Source organism: Myxine glutinosa, chromosome 13 (assembly GCF_964187855.1).
Source record: "Myxine glutinosa chromosome 13, kmMyxGlut1.1, whole genome shotgun sequence".
Taxonomy (NCBI): domain Eukaryota; kingdom Metazoa; phylum Chordata; class Myxini; order Myxiniformes; family Myxinidae; genus Myxine; species Myxine glutinosa.
In genome coordinates, this window is record NC_136273.1 from 44,215,742 (window position 1) to 44,236,170 (window position 20,429).

The following is a 20,429-nucleotide window of genomic DNA, read 5'->3' on the forward strand; positions in this document are numbered from 1 at the left end:
TCCAGTGTGTACCCTAGTCAGAATAGGTACACCGTATCCCTGCGTGTCGTAAGAGACGACTAAGAGGGTTGGCGTCAGGAAGGGCATCCGGCCATAAAAACATTGCCTCAAAAAGAGAACCATGACAATTACAAGTACATATGGGCAGGGTGCAGCCCGAAGTGGAGATCGGTTTCTGAGGTTTGGGACATGGAATGTAGGGACAATGACAGGGAGATCAGGAGAAGTGGTGGAAGTATTGGTCAGAAGAAGAGTGGACATATGTTGTGTGCAAGAGACGAGATGGAAGGGAAGTGGTGTGAGAATGGTGAAGGGTAGGCAGGGACAGAAATACAAGTTTGTGTGGCAAGGGTGCCCGGAGGGCGTGAATGGTGTTGGTGTCCTGTTTTCTGAGGAGTTTGTAGACAGTGTGGTGAGTGTGACTAGAGTGAGTGATAGGTTGATGATGGTGAAAATGATGATTGGAAAGCTCTTGGTGAACGTCATCTCGGGATATGCTCCGCAGGTTGGTCGAAGCGATGAAGAGAAGGACAAGTTCTGGTGTGCGATAGAGAAGCTGATGGAAAACGTGAAAGATGAGGAAGTTGTTGTGGTGGGAGGAGACCTGAATGGACATGTGGGAAGGAGTATGGATGGTTTTGAGGGAGGTCATGGGGGTTACGGATATGGTGTGAGAAATGGAGAAGGTGAAAGGATTTTGGAGTTTGCTGATGGAGCTGATTTGTTGATTTGTAATACTCATTTCCAGAAAGAGGATAATAAGCTTGTTACATACACGTCAGGTGGGTCGACGACAACCGTTGACTACCTGATGGTGCGTAGGCGAGATAGGGGGCACCTCTGGGACACAAAGGTGATCCCGGGGGAGGAGGCTGTTTCACAGCACCACTTGGTTGTCTGCGACATAAGGGTGAAAGGTGCGAGGAGAGCTCGGCGGGTGAAGTACCAACCGAGAATGAAGGTGTGGAGGTTGAAAGAGGTGACAGTAAGGGAGGCATTAAAAGAGAGGCTGAGTAGGGTAGAGGATGATGTGGTTGAGCTTGAAAGTGGTTGGATGTCAATGAAAGCTAGTCTGTTGGGAGCCGTTGGTGAGGGATGTGGATGGACAAAAGGACCACCAAGGCACTCGGAAACATGGTGGTGGGATGTTGAAGTTGGAAAGAGGATTGACGAGAAGAGGAAGAAGTTCAAGGAGTGGCAGAAGGCGAAGGGAACGGGAGCAGAAACAGCAGAGCATGAAAGTTATAAGGCAGCCAGGAAGGCTGCAAAGAAAGAGGTAGCAAAGGCGCAGGAGGCATGTAGGAAAATGTTCGGAGAACGCTTGGATTCGGAAGAGGGTCAGAAAGCAGTATTCAGGATTGCAAAGCACATAGCGAAAGAGAGGTGTGATGTGATGGGAGTGAGTTGCTTGAAGGATGAAGTGGGACAAATCGTTGTCGACCCAGATGGAATTAAAGGAAGATGGAAAAGATATATGGAAATGCTGTTGAATACAGAGAATGAATGGGATGGCAACATAGAGAGTAACCCAGTTTTAGGACCGGCAGAGAAGATAACTGAGAAGGAAGTTGAGGAAGCGATAAAAGCAATGAAGAGTGGAAAAGCGGGAGGGCCGACGGGCGTTGTGGGAGATATGTTGAAGGCAGCAGGAAGTTGGGGTGTGAAGAGAATGACAGATCTGTAATCTGGTGGTGAAAGAAGGCCGCATTCCAGTGGATTGGGAACTGAGTACCCTCGTCCCTCTATACAAGGGGAAAGGTGACCCTCTGGAGTGTGGCTCGTACCGAGCGATAAAGTTATTGGAGCATGGAATGAAGGTATTGGAAAGGGTGTTGGAGAGGAGGATAAGGAAGAAAGTGAAGATCGACGAAATGCAGTTTGGATTTATGCCAGGAAGAGGAACGACAGATGCGCTTTTCATTGTGAGGCAGTTGCAGGAGAAGTACATGGATAAGAGGAAGAAGTTGTTTTTTGGGTTTGTTGATCTGGAGAAAGCATTCGATAGGGTTCCACGCAAAGTATTGACATGGGCATTGAGGAAGTTAGGAGTGGAGGAATGGTTGATCAGAGTAGTGATGGCAATGTACAAAAGAGCGCGCACAGCTGTAAGGACGAAGGACGGGAACAGTGGTGAGTTTGAGGTGAAGGTGGGAGTGCATCAGGGGTCGGTACTAAGTCCACTACTATTTGTAGCTGTGATGGAGGTGCTAGCTCAGAACGTAAAGGAGGGTTTACCGTGGGAGTTGTTGTATGCAGATGATCTGGTGTTGATTGCGGAAAGTATGGATGGACTGAAGGAAAAGATGAACAAGTGGAAGGAATGCATGGAGACAAAAGGTCTGAAGGTGAATATCGGAAAGACGAAGGTGATGGCAAGTGGTAAAGCATGTGGTGAGGTGGAAAGAACTGGGAAGTGGCCGTGTGCTGTGTGCAGGAAGGGTGTCGGAGTGAACTCCATTCAATGCACAATGTGCGCTGAGTGGGTTCATCAAAAATGTAGTGGTCTGAGAGGGTCATTTACCAGTGTGGCAGCTACATTCAAATGTAAGGTGTGCACAGAGGGAGCTGCAGATGGAGGAAATGTTGAGTTGGATCTTGGAGACGGCGTGAAGCTGGAAGGTGTGAAAACATTTTGCTACCTCGGAGACATGCTGAATGGAGAAGGTGGATCAGACTCGGCAACGGTTGCTCGAGTGAGATGTGCATGGAAGAAGTTTTGGGAACTGAGTGGCGTGCTGATGAGGAGGAGAGTGTCGCTGAAGCTGAAGGGAAAGGTGTATGCTGCATGTGTGAGAAGTGTTATGATTTATGGGAGCGAGACATGGGTAATGAACGTAGAGCAGCAACGAAGGCTGGAAAGGGTGGAAATGTGAATGGTTCGATGGATGTGCAGAGTATCGTTGAGAGAGAGGAAGACAAATGATGAATTGCGAAAGATGATGGGAATATTGCCTGTGATTGATGTTGTGAAGAGGAACAGGTTGAGATGGTTTGGTCATGTGTTGAGGAAGGATGAAAGTGACTGGTTGAGAAGAGTGATGGAAGTTAATGTAGAAGGAAGTAGAGGACGGGGAAGACCGAGAAAGACTTGGCTAAAGATGGTGGAAGAAGAAATGCGGGCAAGGGGGTTAACAAGGAGAGATGCAGAAAATAGGGCAAAATGGAGAAGATTGTCATGGGGACCGCAAGGCTAACCCCCGCTCTAGCAGGGAAAATGGCCTTAAAATGCATGTTGTTGTTGTTGTTGTTGAATGGATAACAAAATAGATGTGTTACAGCATACCTTTACTACACTTATCTCGTATTTGAAAATTCTTGAGGTACTAAAATTGTGCACCTGCACACAGGTTGATTTTATTGATAAATGCCTGCATGTCTTCCAAAGGATACTTCCGTTGTTACCTCTGCCACCAAAGGTGGATCCAACCGCAACTCAAATTCATCCGGCTGTAGAAAATTTGTAGGAAAGTACAAATCAAAATTTATAACAATCTATAAAAATAAATACATAATAATAATCCATTCGTGTGGCAGGCATCATTTATTGCCAAATCATGTGGCAATTGCTGCAATGAGGCGCAATCTTTGAACAGCTAAAGGGTAAACCTCATTCAAATATATATATATATATATATATATATATATATATATATATATATATATATATATATATATTGTTACGGACGCGGCTAGGATGTTGTTTGCCGAGCGGATGGCCGCCGCGCCCGAACAGTTACCCCGACTAACCCGATTCCTGAAACGTTGGCCGAATCGTGCCACAGATAATCAATTTGGAAAAGACAAAGACGACACGGATGTGAAAAAGAAGAAGAAGAAGACAAAAAGGGTTTGCAATACGAATATAATTTATTACTATTTACAGGACCAAAGAAACCAAGGAAGAAGGAAAGATAATATAATAAAGCAGAAAGAGGGACGGACCAGAAGGACACAGTGAACTCTAGCTTAACTAAACAGGCTTAACTTAACCCAGGGACAAGACAAACAAAACAAACTCACGTACACAAGAAGGATAGAATGGCAGGAATGAATGCTGGAAGGAGGAATGGGAAGGTTCAGCTGGGGCAGATGGTTCGGGCTTGATTCCGCACGGGACGTCGGGCTGGACCTCGACGGCCACCGATGCCACCTCAATCTGGTTCCCGCGGGGTAACGGGTCTAAGCGGCCTGGTGGAGTCAACTGCTGGTGGAGCCAAAACTACTGGTGGGGCGCAACTCTTTCGTTGCACTTCTTACTTCGCACTTCTGTCAAAGGCTTCCCCGCGCTTCTTGTTTCGCACTTCTGTCAAGGCTTCCCCGCGCTTCTGTTTCGCACTTCTGTCAAAGGCTTCCCCGCGCTTCTCTCGCACTTCTCCGAACTCATCTGAGGTGGGGGCGTTTTCCATGGGTTATATATAGCCCCACCCTTGAACCTTTTCGAACCTCCCCGATCGCTCTTCCTCCGCCCTCTCAAACCAAACCCCTCGTGCTTGGTTGGTTGTTCGGGGCTGGCTCACTCCTCCCCTCTATGACGAGGTGGAGACCCGCCCTTCTTCTCCGAGCCGGAGCACATGGCGAATGGAGTCGCGGAGGGAACAGTTGGCAATTTGTTGGAAGGGGAATGTGAAGGGAAAGGGGATCTACTCTTATTTAATGCAGTGCAATGGAGTATTTAATTACTGGAAGACACAGCCTTACACTAATACACATAATAAGGATATAACTACTGAACAGGGATGTATGGTGTCCTTCGTGTATGCTTTATGGAATTAACTACGGGAACGCCCTTTGATCTTTATACAACAACAAATGCAGGAAGGAGGGTGACATTTTACCACAACCTTTTACAACAACATTTTACCACAACAATAAAAAAAAAAACATTCTCATATCCACAACAATATATATATAAATGTTTTATTAAAAATCCTGTAATTTACGATAGTTCTTCCACCAAGTTAAGAGAGAGGGTTATTTGTTGTTTTAATCCCTGTGATTATTGTGTGTTCTACTCCAACCGTGCTTTTGATTGTTGCAGTTGTGGATGCTCCTTCGAGCTTGGATTTCCGTGAAATCACAGACACTTCTGCCACTATAACATGGATTCCACCGGGATCCATTGCCGATGCTTTCCGCATCACCTATGTTCCAGCAAAAGGAGGTGCACATACCTTACACAGAGCAGGCCATTGTGAATTTATAACGTGATGTTATTAAACAGGCTACACGAGGCATATCCAGTCACGTGAAAAAGTAAGTACACCCCATGTAAAGTTTTGAGTTTTTCAACATATTTCAACATACAGCTATTTGATCTTCATTTCAACAATATTGATAGATAAGGTGATATAATATAACAAATATCATGAAACATTTACATTTTGTAGTCCATTGTATAATTTAAATGAACATAAATGCAAATTTCGCATGTGGAAAAAGTAAGTACACCCCTACATTTATCACTACTTCAAATACCTAAAATTAGAATCAGGTGCACCAGCTCAGGTGCAAATGATTAGAACATTGTTAGAGAGGATCTTGGAGGAACCTGTCTTATTTAAACCTCAGACATTTAGTTTGATTTGCTCTTTGTTGTTGAAGTGTGCGGCGTCACCATGCCGAGATCAAAAGAGCTCTCTGAGGCCTTCAGAAAGAAGGTTATAGATGCCTACGAGTCTGGGAAGGGATTTAAAAAGATCTCCAAACAATTTGAAATCAATCATTCGACTGTCCGGAAGATCATCTACAAGTGGAGAAGATTCCAAACAACTGCCAACTTGTTCAGGCCAGGCCACCCCAGCAAGTTCAGCCCGAGAGCAGACCGCAAGATGCTGAAAGAAGTCTCTAGGAACCCCAGAATGTCATCACGGGACCTACAGGTAGCTCTTACCACTGTTGATTTCAAAGTGCACGAGTCTACTATTAGAAAGAGGCTGCACAAATTTGATCGACATGGGAGGTGTGCCAGGAGGAAACCTTTGCTGTCCAGAAAGAACATCAGGGCAAGAGTAAAGTTTGCCAATGAACACCGAGGCAAAGACCAGCACTTCAGGAACAATGTGCTCTGGACAGATGAGTCAAAGGTAGAGCTATTTGGCCACAGTACCAGAAGACATGTTTGGCGAAAACCAAAGACAGCATTTGACCACAAGAACCTGATACCAACTGTAAAGCATGGTGGTGGAAATATTATGGTTTGGGGCAGCTTTGCTGCATCAGGGCCTGGGCAGCTCACCATTATAGAATCCACTATGAATTCTTCATTGTACCAGAGGGTGCTTGAGGATAATGTGAGGCCATCTGGCGGAAAGTTGAAGCTCAACCGAAGGTGGACCTTGCAACATGACAATGACCCTAAACATACCAGTAAATCCACCAAGGAATGGCTGAAAAGAAAGAAATGGAGGGTTCTGGAATGGCCAAGTCAAAGCCCGGATCTAAATCCCATCGAGATGTTATGGGGGGATTTGAAACGAGCTGTGCATGCAAGAAACCCGTCAAACATCGCACAGCTGAAAGAATTCTGTATGGAGCAGTGGGCAAAAATTTCTCCCAGTCGATGTCAGAGACTGGTAGACAGTTATAAGAAACGCCTACTTGAGGTTGTTTCTGCCAAAGGGGGCAATACCACCTATTAGAGCCAAGGGTGTAATTACTTTTTCCACATGCGAAATTTGCATTTATGTTTATTTAAATTATACAATGGAATACAAAATGTAAATGTTTCATGATATTTGTTATATTATACCACCTTTATCTTTCAATATTGTTGAAATGAAGATCAAATAGCTGTATGTTGAAATATGTTGAAAAAGTCAAAACTTTACATGGGGTGTACTTACTTTTTCACGTGACTGTAGATGGTGCCTCTTCTGGACATGCCTTCATTTTCCTCTTTTTTTTCTTTTAAATGTGATATCTTGTTCTTTCAGCATTACACTTTGTTTGCTGGGGTTTTACGTTTACATGGTCGAGGCTCATTGAAGAGTGAGGATGCTGAACGGATCAGGACACAGACAAAAACAGGATGCAAAACACGCACAACATGCAAAACAGGGCACAAAGGGAACAGTGGAAACGCTGTTTATTCGCTGTTCAAAAAGTTTTCACAATGAAATGTAATGGTCCAAGAAATGCCAAGGCTTTGATTTTCAGGCTTTATGTGTGTGCGTTTATATATACACACACACTGCTGTGCAAAAGTCTTAGACGCATTCAGGGGCTTGGGGACGGGGAGGGCATAGAGGGAGTGACATGGGTGGAGGTGGGGATGAGTGCCTTGAGGGTGGGGGAGAGGAGTCGAGTGGGGAGGCAGGAGAGGAGCGAGTGGAGAAAGAGTGGTGTGTGTGTGTGTGTGTGTGTGTGTGTGTGTGTGTGTGTGTGTGTGTGTGTGTGTGTGTGCACATGATTTTGATAGCTTAGGTTTGTAGGTCCAGCAGTGATGACCTAAGCATCCCAAATTAATCAAGATGGTACTCGCTCTGCCAAGTGACCAGTGGTTCAGAAGCGAGTTTCGAATGGTACTTTGAATGTGGGATCAATGGGGGGTTTGAAGGGAGAGGGTTTTAGGTGGTGCAGATGATGCTGAGAAGGAGGTTGGAAGTTTTGTGCATGCAGGAGACCAGATGGAAAGGAGACAGGGTGAGAAGGTTGGTCGGAGGTTACAAGTTATTGCATGCAGGTAGGGATGGAAGGAGTAACAGTGTAGGAATAATAATGTTCAAGCAATAGATAGGTTTAATAGATAATAGTGTTCAAGCAAGTGTTGATAATAGAGATCAGCAAGCAGGTGTTCAGAGTGGAATGTTTGGAGGGATAGACAGTTATGGCAGGGGTGTTTATACAGAGGCAAATGATGTGTGTTATATGTTATGTGTTATGTTGGTACATGGGCCACAAATGGGAAGGACTGGCGGTGGAGAACCAGTAATTCAGGGACGCACTGGAGAGGATGATGGGAATGGTTGAGATGGAGGTGATGCGGTGCATTGTGGGAGACTTTAGCGGAGGTGGGTGAAGAGAAACGTGTTGTAAATTTGGTTGGGGAACGAGGAATAGAGAAGGTCAAGAGCTGGTGGCCAGGAATGGGATGGCCATAGCTGGTTCATTCTTTCAAAAGTGGAAAAGGCAGAAGATTACTGATCGGCGTGGACAGCACAAAACATAACTGGATTTGGTGGTGGTAAGGGAGTGACAGCTGTGGAGGGTTAATGATTGCAAGGCAGTGGTGGGAGAGCATGTTACCACCCAGCACAAGCCTGTGATGTTTGTGGAGAGGCTGAAGAAAAGAAGGGAGGTTAGGAGCAGGGGTCAGAAGGTTATTAGGTGGAGGAAGCGTTGGGGAAATGTCTCCATAGAGTACAAGGAGAGGGTGAGGGCAAGGTATGAACAACGTAGCGAAGAAGTGGAAGGTTTGGAGGAAGAATGGAAGAAGTACAGAGAGGCATTTAGGGGAATTGCAGAAGTGTTGTGTGGAAGTACGTCAGGAAAGGGTGCATCGTCAAGGGATGGTGGATGGAGAAAGTAATGAAGGCAATTGGAGAAAAGGAACATACAATAATCATGCAATAATTGGAGAAAAGGTGGTGGTTGGTGGTGGATGGTAGTAGCGAGAGGCAAGTCACAAAGAGGGGCTGAGAGTTGAAAATGTGAGAAGGATATTTCAAAGAGCTGCTGAACCGCTAAGGAAGCAACGGCAAGCTGGAGCTACCAAGTTATGTGCAGGGGAAAGTGGAGTTGGTGGAGATCATGGAAGAGGAAGTGGGGGTGGCATTGAAGAGGGTGAAAAGGCGATGGGATCCAGGCTGAGGTGAATGAGGTATGTGCAGAGACGTAATTACAGCAGGAGAAGTCGGAGTAAGTTGGATGAAGAGGTTGTTTAATATATGTATAAGAGATGGTTCAATTCCGGAGGAATGGAGGACAGGGTTAACTGTGCCGATATGGAAATGGAAGGGAGGTGTTCAAGATCCGGAGAAATACAAGGGCATGACACTCCTTAGTCATGTCACAAAGGTGCTGGAGAGGGTTCTGCATGTGAGGATAAGGAAGAGTGTGGAGAAGGAGATCAGAGAAGAGCAGCAGGGGATTAGAAAGGAGAGGAGAATGACAGATGGGATATTCATGCTGAGACAGCTGGTGGAGAAGAGGTTGTAGGTTCAAGATGAAATGGTATTGAGATTCATGCATCTGGAGAAGGCATACGACAGGTGGCGATGGTGACACTGTGATGATTTCCGGAAGCAGAAGTTAAGTTGGTGGAAGGGATGCACAAGAGAATGAAGGGAAGAGTTTTGGTTGGTCCTGGGATGTCGGAGGGGTACATTGGTTCGAGGCTCTCAGACCACTCCTGTTTAGCATGGGGGATGGAGCTGGTAAGCAAGAAGGTAAACATGAAATATATTCTGGGGAGGATATTGTATGCGGAGGATCTGGCTGTTGTGGTGAAGAGTGGGTGGGAGATGCGGGAAGTACTGGGGAAGTGGAAGGAGGCATTTGAAAAACATGGGCTAAAAATGAGCATGGAGAAGATGTTGGTGATGTGGGTTGGGCAGCAGAGAAAATAAATGAATATTAGGTTAGAGAGGAAGGAGATCAGACAAGGAAATAGGTTTGAGTATCTGGGTGGAACAGTGTCCGGTGATGGTAAGTCAGAGTCAGTGAAAGAGGTGGATTCAGGTACGTGTGGATGTGTGGGGGATGGTGGAGGGAGTAATGACAGACATAAATATTTGAAGGAGATTGAATGGAAAGGTTCTAATGTCTTGTGTAACACCAGCCTGGATTTATGGTCTGGAGACAGTGGAACTGACAGAGAGACAACAACAGAGGCTGCAGGTTTGCGAGAACAACTGGGTCGGGAGGATTGCGGGAGTGAAGAGGGTGGATAGAAGGAGAACGAATAAACTGAGGGAGATTGGGTTGATATATATATATATATATATATATATATATATATATATATATATATATATATATATATATATATATATATATGGCTAACGCCCGCTCCAGTGGGGATAAATGGCCTTAAAACGTTAATTCATTCATTTCATTCATATATATATATATTATATATGTATATGTATATATATACGAGGGACAGTCAATAAGTAACCTTAAAATATTTTTCACAACTTGTTTATTGCATGTACGTGTGTAACAACTGTTATTTTTCAACATCATCTCCATTGTGTTCAATGCATTTTTCCAGCGCTTTACTAAGGCCTGGATTCCTCCAGAAAAAATATTTATCCTTTGGCTGCTTGTGTAGCTATTCGTGCATCGCTTCTTGGACCTATTCGTCGAACGGAAAGTGGTTCCACCAAGCTCCTCTTTAAGTGGCCCAAAGATGTGGTAATCCGAAGGGGTGAGGTCTTGCGAGTTGGGTGGATGAGGAAGACACTCAAAATGCAGGTCCTCGATTGTTGCAGCTGTAGCATGGGCAGTATGGGGCTGAGCATTGTCATGCTGCAGCAAAACACTGGTAGTGAGTAGTCGATGACGTTTTGATCTGATTTCTGGTTTCAGATGATTTTTAAGGAGGTCGCAGTATGATGCACTGGTGACTGTGGTCCCTCTGGGCATGTGATGCTCCACAAGTGGACATCTGCTATCCCATAAGAGCGTCAGCATCTCTTTTCCAGCGGACGGCTGTGTGTGAGATTTTTTTGGCTTTTGTGAAGTTGAATGGCGCCACTCTTTGCTTGCCCTCTTCGTTTCTGGCTGAAAGTAGTGGACCCAGCTTTCATCCCCAGTCACTACGCGCTGTAATAAAGCGTCGCTTTCTGTTTTGTAATGTCTCAGATGTTCTTCACATGCGTCCACTCGCCGTTGTTTCAGTTCAGGTGTGAGTTGTCTAGGCACCCACCTTGCAGACACTTTGTGGAACCCCAGCACGTTGTGAATGATATGGTGTGCTGAACCTGGCTAATGTTCAATTCAGAGACCATTTCTTCTAGCGTAATGCGATGGTTTACCCTTAGCACGCGCTCAACTCCTGCAACCCCTTCTGGTGTGTCGACTGTGTGAGGCCGCCCGAGCGAGCAGCGTCTGCCACACTGGACACTGCACTTTTTAACTTCCTGTCCCAGTCGTACACCTGCTGCAGCGATAAACATGTCACCATATTGCATCTTCATTCTGCAATGGATTTCACTGGGATTCACACGCTCACTTCCCAAGAAACGGATGACAGAACATTGCTCCTCCCTGGTGCATGTCTCTAAGTGAGCCGCCATCTTGGAACTGCTCTACTGATGTCGTACGCTCAATGTTTCCAGATCCAAAACAGGCAAAACATGACTCTTACCCATAGATATAAGATTTGTCGTCTACAACTACACACATTACATTCTCGAATTTATATCGCCATTTTAAGGTTACTTATTGACTGGCCCTCATATATTCTCTGTAGAAGTGAAATTAGCCCGCTCCAACCACTCTCCCCCCCCCCCCACTTCCCCCCACATTCCCCCCAAAAAACTTTTTCCCTAAATTGCATGGCTCTTTATATGACGATACCAGATGGTGATGGGAGTTTGGGAGAAAAATGGTATGATCACTGATGACCACAAATCAGGAACAGCATTTGATGTATGCTCAAGAGTTGTTGTTTTCATCACTTTCTCATCATGCAGGAGAACCCATATCACTTACGGTGGATGGAGCCAACACAGAATACTCTCTTACTCACCTGTCACCGAGCACCGAGTACCAAGTAGCACTGTTCGGCGTGCGGGACACGCAGGAGAGTCAGCCAACCACAGGATCGTTCAGCACAAGTAGGTCATACGAGAGTCCAGATGGAACATCCTCTAGTCCAGTGTATGGGTTTACACATCAGCCACAATGTAGCTCAAATAAGAGCAGAATGTGTACGAGTAACATCGAGCAATGAAGCCAACCCTCGAGTTATTGCTGGGTTTTGAGAACAGCTCAAAGTGGAAAGACTGCACTAATAAGATATACTTTCTTGATGTGCCACAAAAATATAGTGTGTTAATTGAAAAATGTCTCCGGCCTATTCTGCCCAGTCCTAAAAAGCCCAGCAGGATTAATGGCTGTAGATGTCACTGCCACGACGGCGAAGCTGCGATGGGAGACAGACCTGGACACAGTGGACGAATACATCATTCTTTATGCAGCAGAAGATGGTGAGGACTTTTCATGGAACTCACATATACTGTATATAATACAACCACAATAAGCTGGTCCATGCTGGATTGCCATATTGAATCCAGAAAAAGTTTCACTTTCATTATTTACAATTGCAGTTGTAAGGATAGTTCTCTTATTGATTATAAAAGCTAAGTAAAATATATTTATGGAAGGTAAATAGCTGTTTTAGGGTTAACCCCACAATATGTAGATTGAGCCCACAATATGTAGGTTAACCCCACAATATGTGGATAATCATCGATGGTAGTCATGTGACTGTCATGAAGTCTGATGCTTGCAGTTCTTTCAACCAACATAAAAGGTAGTAACAGTAGTTATAATCCTAATGCTTAAGGTAGTAAGCTTTTCTACATTTGTCATATATAAGCAACATGTATAGGATACCATACAAAAAGCTATTTTGAAAACACGGAAAGTAAGGTGAAGGGATTCGAGAGAGGGGGGTGTGGTAGGAATAGCAAAGAGGAGAGGAAAGGGAGTGTAGGAATATTCGGAGGAAATTGGAGCAAATAGAGGGAGGTCAGTGGGGTTTATGGAGGAACAGAGAAATGAACTGTGTAGTGGGAGGGGGGTGGGGGAGGAAATATAGGACCTAAAAAGTCTGTCATTTTTCCATATGCTGCCATATTGAGATGACCCTCAGCAAGGTGGATCCATGGACAGGAGAACAAAGGAACAAAATTGTTTATTCCAAAGAACTGTCAGTTTCCCACTGGTGACAAGTTTGTGCCCTCTCTATTTTATATTAGCTTACATATAGTCGCCTTATGCTTCTTGACCTCTTCTGCACACTCCAGGTCACACATGTTCCTCAAGAAACCTTCACAGCTCACCCTTCCCATATCCTGGCTATTTCCCCATCAATTCATCAATTAATTTATTCACCCGATTGTGGAATCGTCTCTCTGTGTCCATTGTCTCATCCTCCTCACATGAAGCTGTAAAATGTGCGGCCCCTCACCATCTCATGTACTCATCCATGCACATCCACAACCTTTTCTAAAAGTGCTGATTCCATTCTGTTCCTCCTTTCTTCTTTGCGTATGTTCACTCTCCCTCCCTCACACACTTTGGTAGTTGCCATGAGCTGCCCTTTGCCATTTTGCTCCTCCATGAGGTAAGACTCTTGTATATAAAGCATTGAGGTGTGCAGGCTGCCTGGATTTTGTGACTTTAACCAGAAGTGAGTTACTAAACATGTGCGTCCTGAAGTTTCTGTTGAGCGTTATCGTGCTAAGGGGGCAGAAAGAACTCGACTGGAGGAGAGGCCACTGACCTCTCTGTGATGTGAATTTAACAGACCTTGTCAGTCAACCTCATCAGATTCAATAGTGTGGAGATCTTCAGATTCCACAGAATCTATGACAGGCATATGTGATGCTGGTGCACCAGCCTATAGGGGAGAGCATGACTCCATTGAGTTTCATTCGATGGCCAGTTGTCAGCTGTGAGTAGTTTTGATTTTTCAAGGAGATACTTGTTCTCTCCAACGGTGAAAATACTCCTTTTATTGTCCATCTTTTGCATTCTAATATTTTGCTGAAATCCTACCGATGCAAACAAATAGCTATCGGTTTGCCATGAGCCATGACACATTTATGTTCATGATGTGGTGCATATTCTCAAAAAACCTAATTCCTCTTCCATTTGCAATGTTTACTCATGTTTTTATTGTGAATTTGATTCTGAGTTGGTGTTTAATTTGTCAAATGTGAAACCATTTGAGAAGATTCGTTCTGTTTCACTTGTGCAGACGGAGACAGCATATCGGTGAACGTTCCAGGAAATGAGGTGGAGTTAGAACTGTCGGGTCTTCGACCCATCACCCTGTACTTGGTCAAGCTCCGTGCAGTGCGCGATCCACTTGAGAGTGTTTACACCAGGACCACCTTCACCACAGGTTGTGGATGGCTCTCCCAGCATGCATTTTGTTCCAATAATGTGTCAAGCAATCAAGTGTTCATAATTTTTAGGTTATAGCTGCCGAAAGCTGCAATTGCCACAATTCCAAACGATTCAAATTATGCACAAAGTTGGAGCTTTCCAGTGAAGTGTTCAAACACAGGATCAGCATGGCTCTGTTGATCTCAAATGACACCTGTATTGCATGTTCTGGATATTTTACAATGGGGTTGCCAGATCCTTCAAACAAATATGGTTGCTGGTCTTTCCATCTTGTAGTTCATCCGATATTGACAGAGTTTTATCAATGAGGATCAAGACCTCAATCTTTTGAATATTTTTCTTTTGCAGGACTGGATCCACCTCAGGCTCTTGCAACAAGAGATGTAGGTCTGGAATCTGCACTCGTCACTTGGCAGTCCCCATATGGAGCTATCACAGGATATGTGCTTGGTTACAATGGGCCTGATGGCATCATTAAGGTGATTCACACAAACGAAAGCCATCCAAATAATTCTAACAACTATGGCCTGAGGAAGTCCACATGTTATGGTCTTATTGTTTAAAATGTTACCCAAGACCAATTCTGCTCTTTCTCCTTTATTTCAAAATCAATGAAGTAGTATTTACCTCAAATTCTGTTGGTGGTGTGTATGTATATACATAACTAGCTGAGGTACCCGGCTTCGCCCGGGTTGAATAAGAATAAGACAAACTACACTATGGAAGACCTGACCACATTTGTAGAGCAGAATGTCCCAAGAATGGTTGAGGACCAACAGCAAGCCTTTAATTCTATCCTGAAGAGTGTTGATGATGATGCTGGCAAGATATTCTTCCTCGATGCTCCTGGCGGGACAGGAAAAACATTCCTCATTAATATCATCCTGGCCAAGGTTCGCCAAAAGTCGGAAATTGCTCTGGCTGTGGCCTCAAGTGGAATTGCAGCTGGCCCGGTTTTTTAACCCATTGATATTAAAATAAAAAGTAGCCTATAACCACCGGAATTTTATGCTGATTCCGAATCTGTGTCTAAAACGTTTCTCCAATGTGTAGTTCTTGGGTTATAAGCGGACATCCAGACAGACACACACACACACACACACACACACACAGACACTCCTGTGTGTATGTACATATATACATAACTAGCTGAGGTACCCGGCTTCGCCCGGGTTGAATAAGAATAATACAAATATATGATGAAAAGAACATGTATATTTTAGAGCAATATCACAGTACATTTCCTACATGACGTTTTTTCAATTTTCAATTTCTCAAAACCTCTGGGTATACAACATTTCTGGTTTTCTTACTTGGTGCCAAGACATAAAGATTGCTTGGTTTTCCAACCCTCGAGCAGCCCACGTACAGCTGGCCATGGGCAAACACTTGTTCTGTGAAGTTCAGGCCTACAACCTTCATTGATTGCCCCTGCACCAGAAATATGTCTTGAAATATTCCTGAAATAAGTTGTTGACCTTTTGGCCTATGGTAACCTCAAAAATAATTGGTGGTTTAATTCAGTGATCTGATATGCAAATCCTCTTCAAATTTCAAGTCAATTAGATGAAAATTGATGATTTTAGAAATTTGGCCCATGTTGATATTTTCACCTTTAGACCTCAAAAATAATTGGTGGTTGAATTAGGTGACCCAATATGCAAATCCTATCCAAATTTCAAGTCAATTGGATGAAAATGTAGGATTTTAAAAACTTCACCTTAAGTTGTTGACCTTTGGCCTATGTTTACTTTTTGGCCTATGCTGACCTCAAAAATAATTGGTGGTTCAATTTCAGTGACCTGATATGCAAAGCCTCTTCACATTTCAAGTCAATCAGATGAAAGTTGAGGATTTTAGAAATTTGAAATTGTTGTTGACTTTTGGCCTATGTTGCTCTTTTGGCCTATGGTGATCTCAAAAATTGTTGTTGGTTGAATTCAGTTTGCTGATATGTAAATCCCATTCAAATTTCAAGTGAATCGGATGAAAATTGAGTATTTTAGAAACTAAAAAAAAAAGTGGTTGACCTTTGGCCTACGTTGACCTTTTGGCCTACGCCGATCTCAAAAATCGTTGGTGGTTTAATTCAGTAAGCCGATATGTAAATCCTATTCTAAGTTCAAGTCAATAGGATGAAAATTAAGGATTTTAGAATTGAGGCTGACGACTGTTGAGAAACTCAGTTGGGAGGTTTACTGCCTGATCTTCATGTCACTTTGTCAAGAGATTCATAATTTCTTTCATGACCGGGCAGCGAACGTCATTATGTGCGACTTTACGTCACTCCTACAGACGTGAAAACTTGTTTTCCTTGAAAATATATTTAAAATAAATAAAATGGTACATAAATTAACAAGAAAAGAAGCTAAAAAACAATTTAAAATACAATAAAAAGCACGTTAAAAATATATAAATATGTATGTACAGTATACTGTACGTACGCGCAACTGCTGATTCTCATTCAAAACAGAGGCGACGTACAGTATTCCTTTACTGTGTCTGTATTAGCCATGGGTCCGAAGAAGGATAATGCTAGTGTTTCCAAGCGTAATGTGGTTACGATGGACGATAAGTTAAATCTGATTAAAAGGTATGGAAAAAGTGGAAAAGTGTCGGTGATAGCGCATAGACCTTATCACGAATCGGAACCGCAATGCGTCATGGGATCGGAAAGGGGCATAGCGCCGCCACAAACTACACCATGGAATTGCAGCTGGCCCGGTCTTTTAAACCATTGATATTAAAATAAAAAGTAGCCTATAACCACCAGGATTTTATGCTGATTCCGAATCTGTGTCTAAAACGTTTCTCCGATGTGTAGTTCTTGGGTTATAAGCGGACATCCAGACAGACACACACACACACACACACACACACACACACACACACACACACACACACAGACACTCCTCCTTTATTTATATAGATGATATATATATATATATACTTTTTTTTTGCTGAATGGAGAAGACATGCTGAATGGAGAAGGTGGATCAGACTCGGCAACGGTTGCTAGAGTGAGATGTGCATGGAAGAAGTTTCGGGAACTGAGTGGCGTGCTGACGAGGAGGGGAGTGTCGTTGAAGCTGAAGGGAAAGGTGTATGCTGCATGTGTGAGAAGTGTTATGATTTATGGGAGCGAGACATGGGTAATGAACGTAGAGCAGCAACGAAGGGTGGAAATGCGAATGGTTCGGTGGATGTGCGGAGTATCGTTGAGAGAGAGGAAGACAAATGATGAATTGCGAAAGATGATGGGAAGAGAGCCTGTGATTGATGCTGTGAAGAGGAACAGGTTGAGATGGTTTGGTCATGTGTTGAGGAAGGATGAAAGTGACTGGTTGAGAAGAGTGATGCAAATGAATGTAGAAGGAAGTAGAGGACTGGGAAGACCGAGAAAGACTTGGCTAAAGGTGGTGGAAGAAGAAATGCGGGCAAGGGGGTTAACCAGGGGAGATGCAGAAAATAGGGCAAAATGGAGAAGATTGTCATGGAAACCCCCGCTCTAGCAAGGCTAACCCCCGCTCTAGCAGGGAAAATGGCCTTAAAATGCCTGTTGTGTTGTTGTGTACTTCTTTTTTTTTTAAGAAGAAAGGTGAAACCCCATTGTAAAAGACCTCGAGCATACAAAAAGGCCCAAACACGTGGAGGTTTACCGGAAGACTGATGGCTATACCCCAAAGACGTTGGTTTACAGGAAACCAACACACACCAACAGACTACTGGATTTTAATTCCTGCAACCCAATCACCCACAAGCGCAGTCAGCACGGGCCTTTGGCAGCTCGGGCATGGACTGTTTCATCTTCCAAGGCCGATGCAATTAAAGAAATCTGATTCATTAGAGATGTCCTGCTCAATGATGGGTATAGCAAAGGACTACTCCCTACCCTGAAAGAACCAAAACGGACAGAATGGAAGAAGCAGACATGCTTGGGCATTGTGTACTGCCGTACTACCTCGGCCTTTCTGAAAGGATTGGCAAGATAGTACACAGCACATGGATTTGTGTAGCCTACAAGCCTCTACGCACCATCTGTAATGTAATTTCAAAACTAAAGGATACATTATCAACTGATGACAAATCCAGAGTAGTTTACCATTTGTTGTGCAGAGACAGTGACCAATTCTACATTGGTGACACTTGAAGTATTTTGAAACAAAGGCGAGATGAACATGATATAACAATTAGGTTGAGAAAGTTGATACAGTCAGCCATAGCACTTCATTACCTGCAATCTGGCCACAAATTTGGCTTTGATGGGACCTGTGTCCTAGACACGACATCCAACAAACGACATAGATTGATACTGGAAGTATGGCATGTCATGAGCGGAGAGGGTGGTCTAACTGGGGAGATTGTGGACATACCCTCACAATGCCTTCTCCTGACAATCTGGAGATTGTGGTCCTTCTCTCCTGACAAGGTGGATAAGTTTCTGTCAATCTTCGACTCTGATTCTGCAACTGGACCAGACGGCATCAGCCCACGGGTCCAAAAAACCTGCTCTGCTGCTCTTTCACTCCCTCTCTCTGTTCTCTTCACCCTGTCTTTTGCTCAAGGTCATCTGCCATCTGCTTGGAAATCAGCCAACATCAGTGCACAAAAAAGGTGCAAAAACAGATCCTTGCATCTACAGACCAATCAGCCTGCTCCCAATCATCAGCAAAGTAATGGATTCCATCATTGCTTCGGATATCAAATCCTTCCTCTTCAATGGCTTGATGTCTGATCATCAATTTGGATTCAGACCAGGTAACTCTACTCTGGACATGCTGCTTCTGCTGTCTCAACAATGGACGGAGGTCCTCAATGTCAAACAGGAAATTAGAGATGTCTCCCTTGATATATGATATGCCTTCATATATCCTGCCAAGAGATGTCTTGATATGCCTTCGATACGGTCTAGCACCCCGCTCTGCTCACCAAACTCTCCTCCTATGGTATCCATGGAAATCTCCACGCATGGCTTGCGGACTTCCTCTCTGATCGTAGTCAACGTGTGGCCCTGAATGGATTTCTCTTATCTTCCCTTCCTGTTCAGGCTGGAGTTCCCCAAGGCAGTGTTCTGGGCCTTGTGCTTTTTCTGTTCTTCATCAATGATGTCTCCGACTCTCTGGAAAATCCTCTCTATCTCTTTGCTGATGACCCCACTCTCTGCCATTCCAAACCTCATCCCTCAGATCGGCAGTCTGCAGCCTCCTCACTCTCTGCAGACTTGGACAAAATCACAGACTGGTCAAAGAAGTGGAACATGTCTTTCAATCCCGACAAATCTCACACTCTCACTATGTCTCTTCGAAAAGACCGTCTGGACAACTCTCCCATCTACTTTCTCAACAATCCTCTCCAAGAAGTTCTGTCACTCAATCACTTGGGTCTCACTATCTGCCATTATATTTCCTGGGAAAACCACATTTCCAAGCTGGCCTCCAAAGCCAGTCGCCGACTGGGCATTCTCCGTCGTGCGAAGTCCTTCCTTGGCACAGCTGAGCTCCTCACCACATACAAGGCTTTCATCCGCAGCTCAATGGAATACTGTTCTCCCCTCTGGGCTGATGCTCCTGCCTCACACCTAGCTCGTCTTCACACTGTTGAAACCAAAGCGTTCAGAATCATTGGAATCTCCCGGGATGAAGCCGATTGTGAGGGCCTTTCACTCACCCACTGCAGTTAGGTTGGTGATCTTTCTGTCTTCGACCGATTCCTCTCTGGCCAAGCCCCCCAGCCCTGTCTCTGCCATGTCCCCCAAGTACTCCTACAGGTCGCACAAGATCTGCCTGCAACCCTCTTCTGGTGAAACTGCCAAAATCAAGACTCTGCTCACCTTCACTCTTTCATTCCTCTTTTCTCCCGCCTCTGGAACAAACTCCCTCACTCTCTTCAATCCCACTCATCCCTCCAGGTTTTTAAAACCTGTTCACCACCATCTCTTATCTTCCCCCATCCAAAACCTTGATCTTTTCTACCCCTGTTAATTCCCCCAAATCCACTTTTCTGAAATACCGAATAATCTTTCCTGGAAATCCAAGCAGTGTCCATGTGTTTTTTTTTTTTTACCTCTCTCACCCCCACCCCCCTTCCCACGCCTCCTCCCCCTCAAGCCCTTTACCTCCCACAGATCTCCCGATGTCCCTGCTCTGATGTTGTACTTGTGTGCTTCCCCCTCTCTCCCCATCTTGTCTCCCGCTCCCTTTATTTTGTCTTATGTGTCCGTTTGTTTTATGTTGTTTTTTTTTGTCTTTAATGTTAGCTCTTACACGAGCTTCGATCTTGTATACAAAAAAAAAAAAAAAAAATTACACACCTCTGAGCGAAATGGCTGAAACTGGATCGTGCAA

The 20,429-nt window shown here is 44.3% G+C and overlaps 1 protein-coding gene across 1 annotated transcript in view; it reads left to right on the forward strand.

Annotated features, from left to right (window-relative positions):
• The window catches only part of TNC (tenascin C), a 118,323-nt gene that overhangs the window by 59,200 nt on the left and 38,694 nt on the right, over positions 1-20,429 (forward strand). Inside the window, exons 12-16 of the mRNA XM_068134334.2 lie at positions 5,039-5,161; positions 11,640-11,783; positions 12,036-12,155; positions 13,934-14,080; positions 14,434-14,564. Of these exons, the coding sequence (XP_067990435.2) occupies positions 5,039-5,161; positions 11,640-11,783; positions 12,036-12,155; positions 13,934-14,080; positions 14,434-14,564 (665 nt within the window). The remainder of the gene's footprint in view (positions 1-5,038; positions 5,162-11,639; positions 11,784-12,035; positions 12,156-13,933; positions 14,081-14,433; positions 14,565-20,429) is intronic.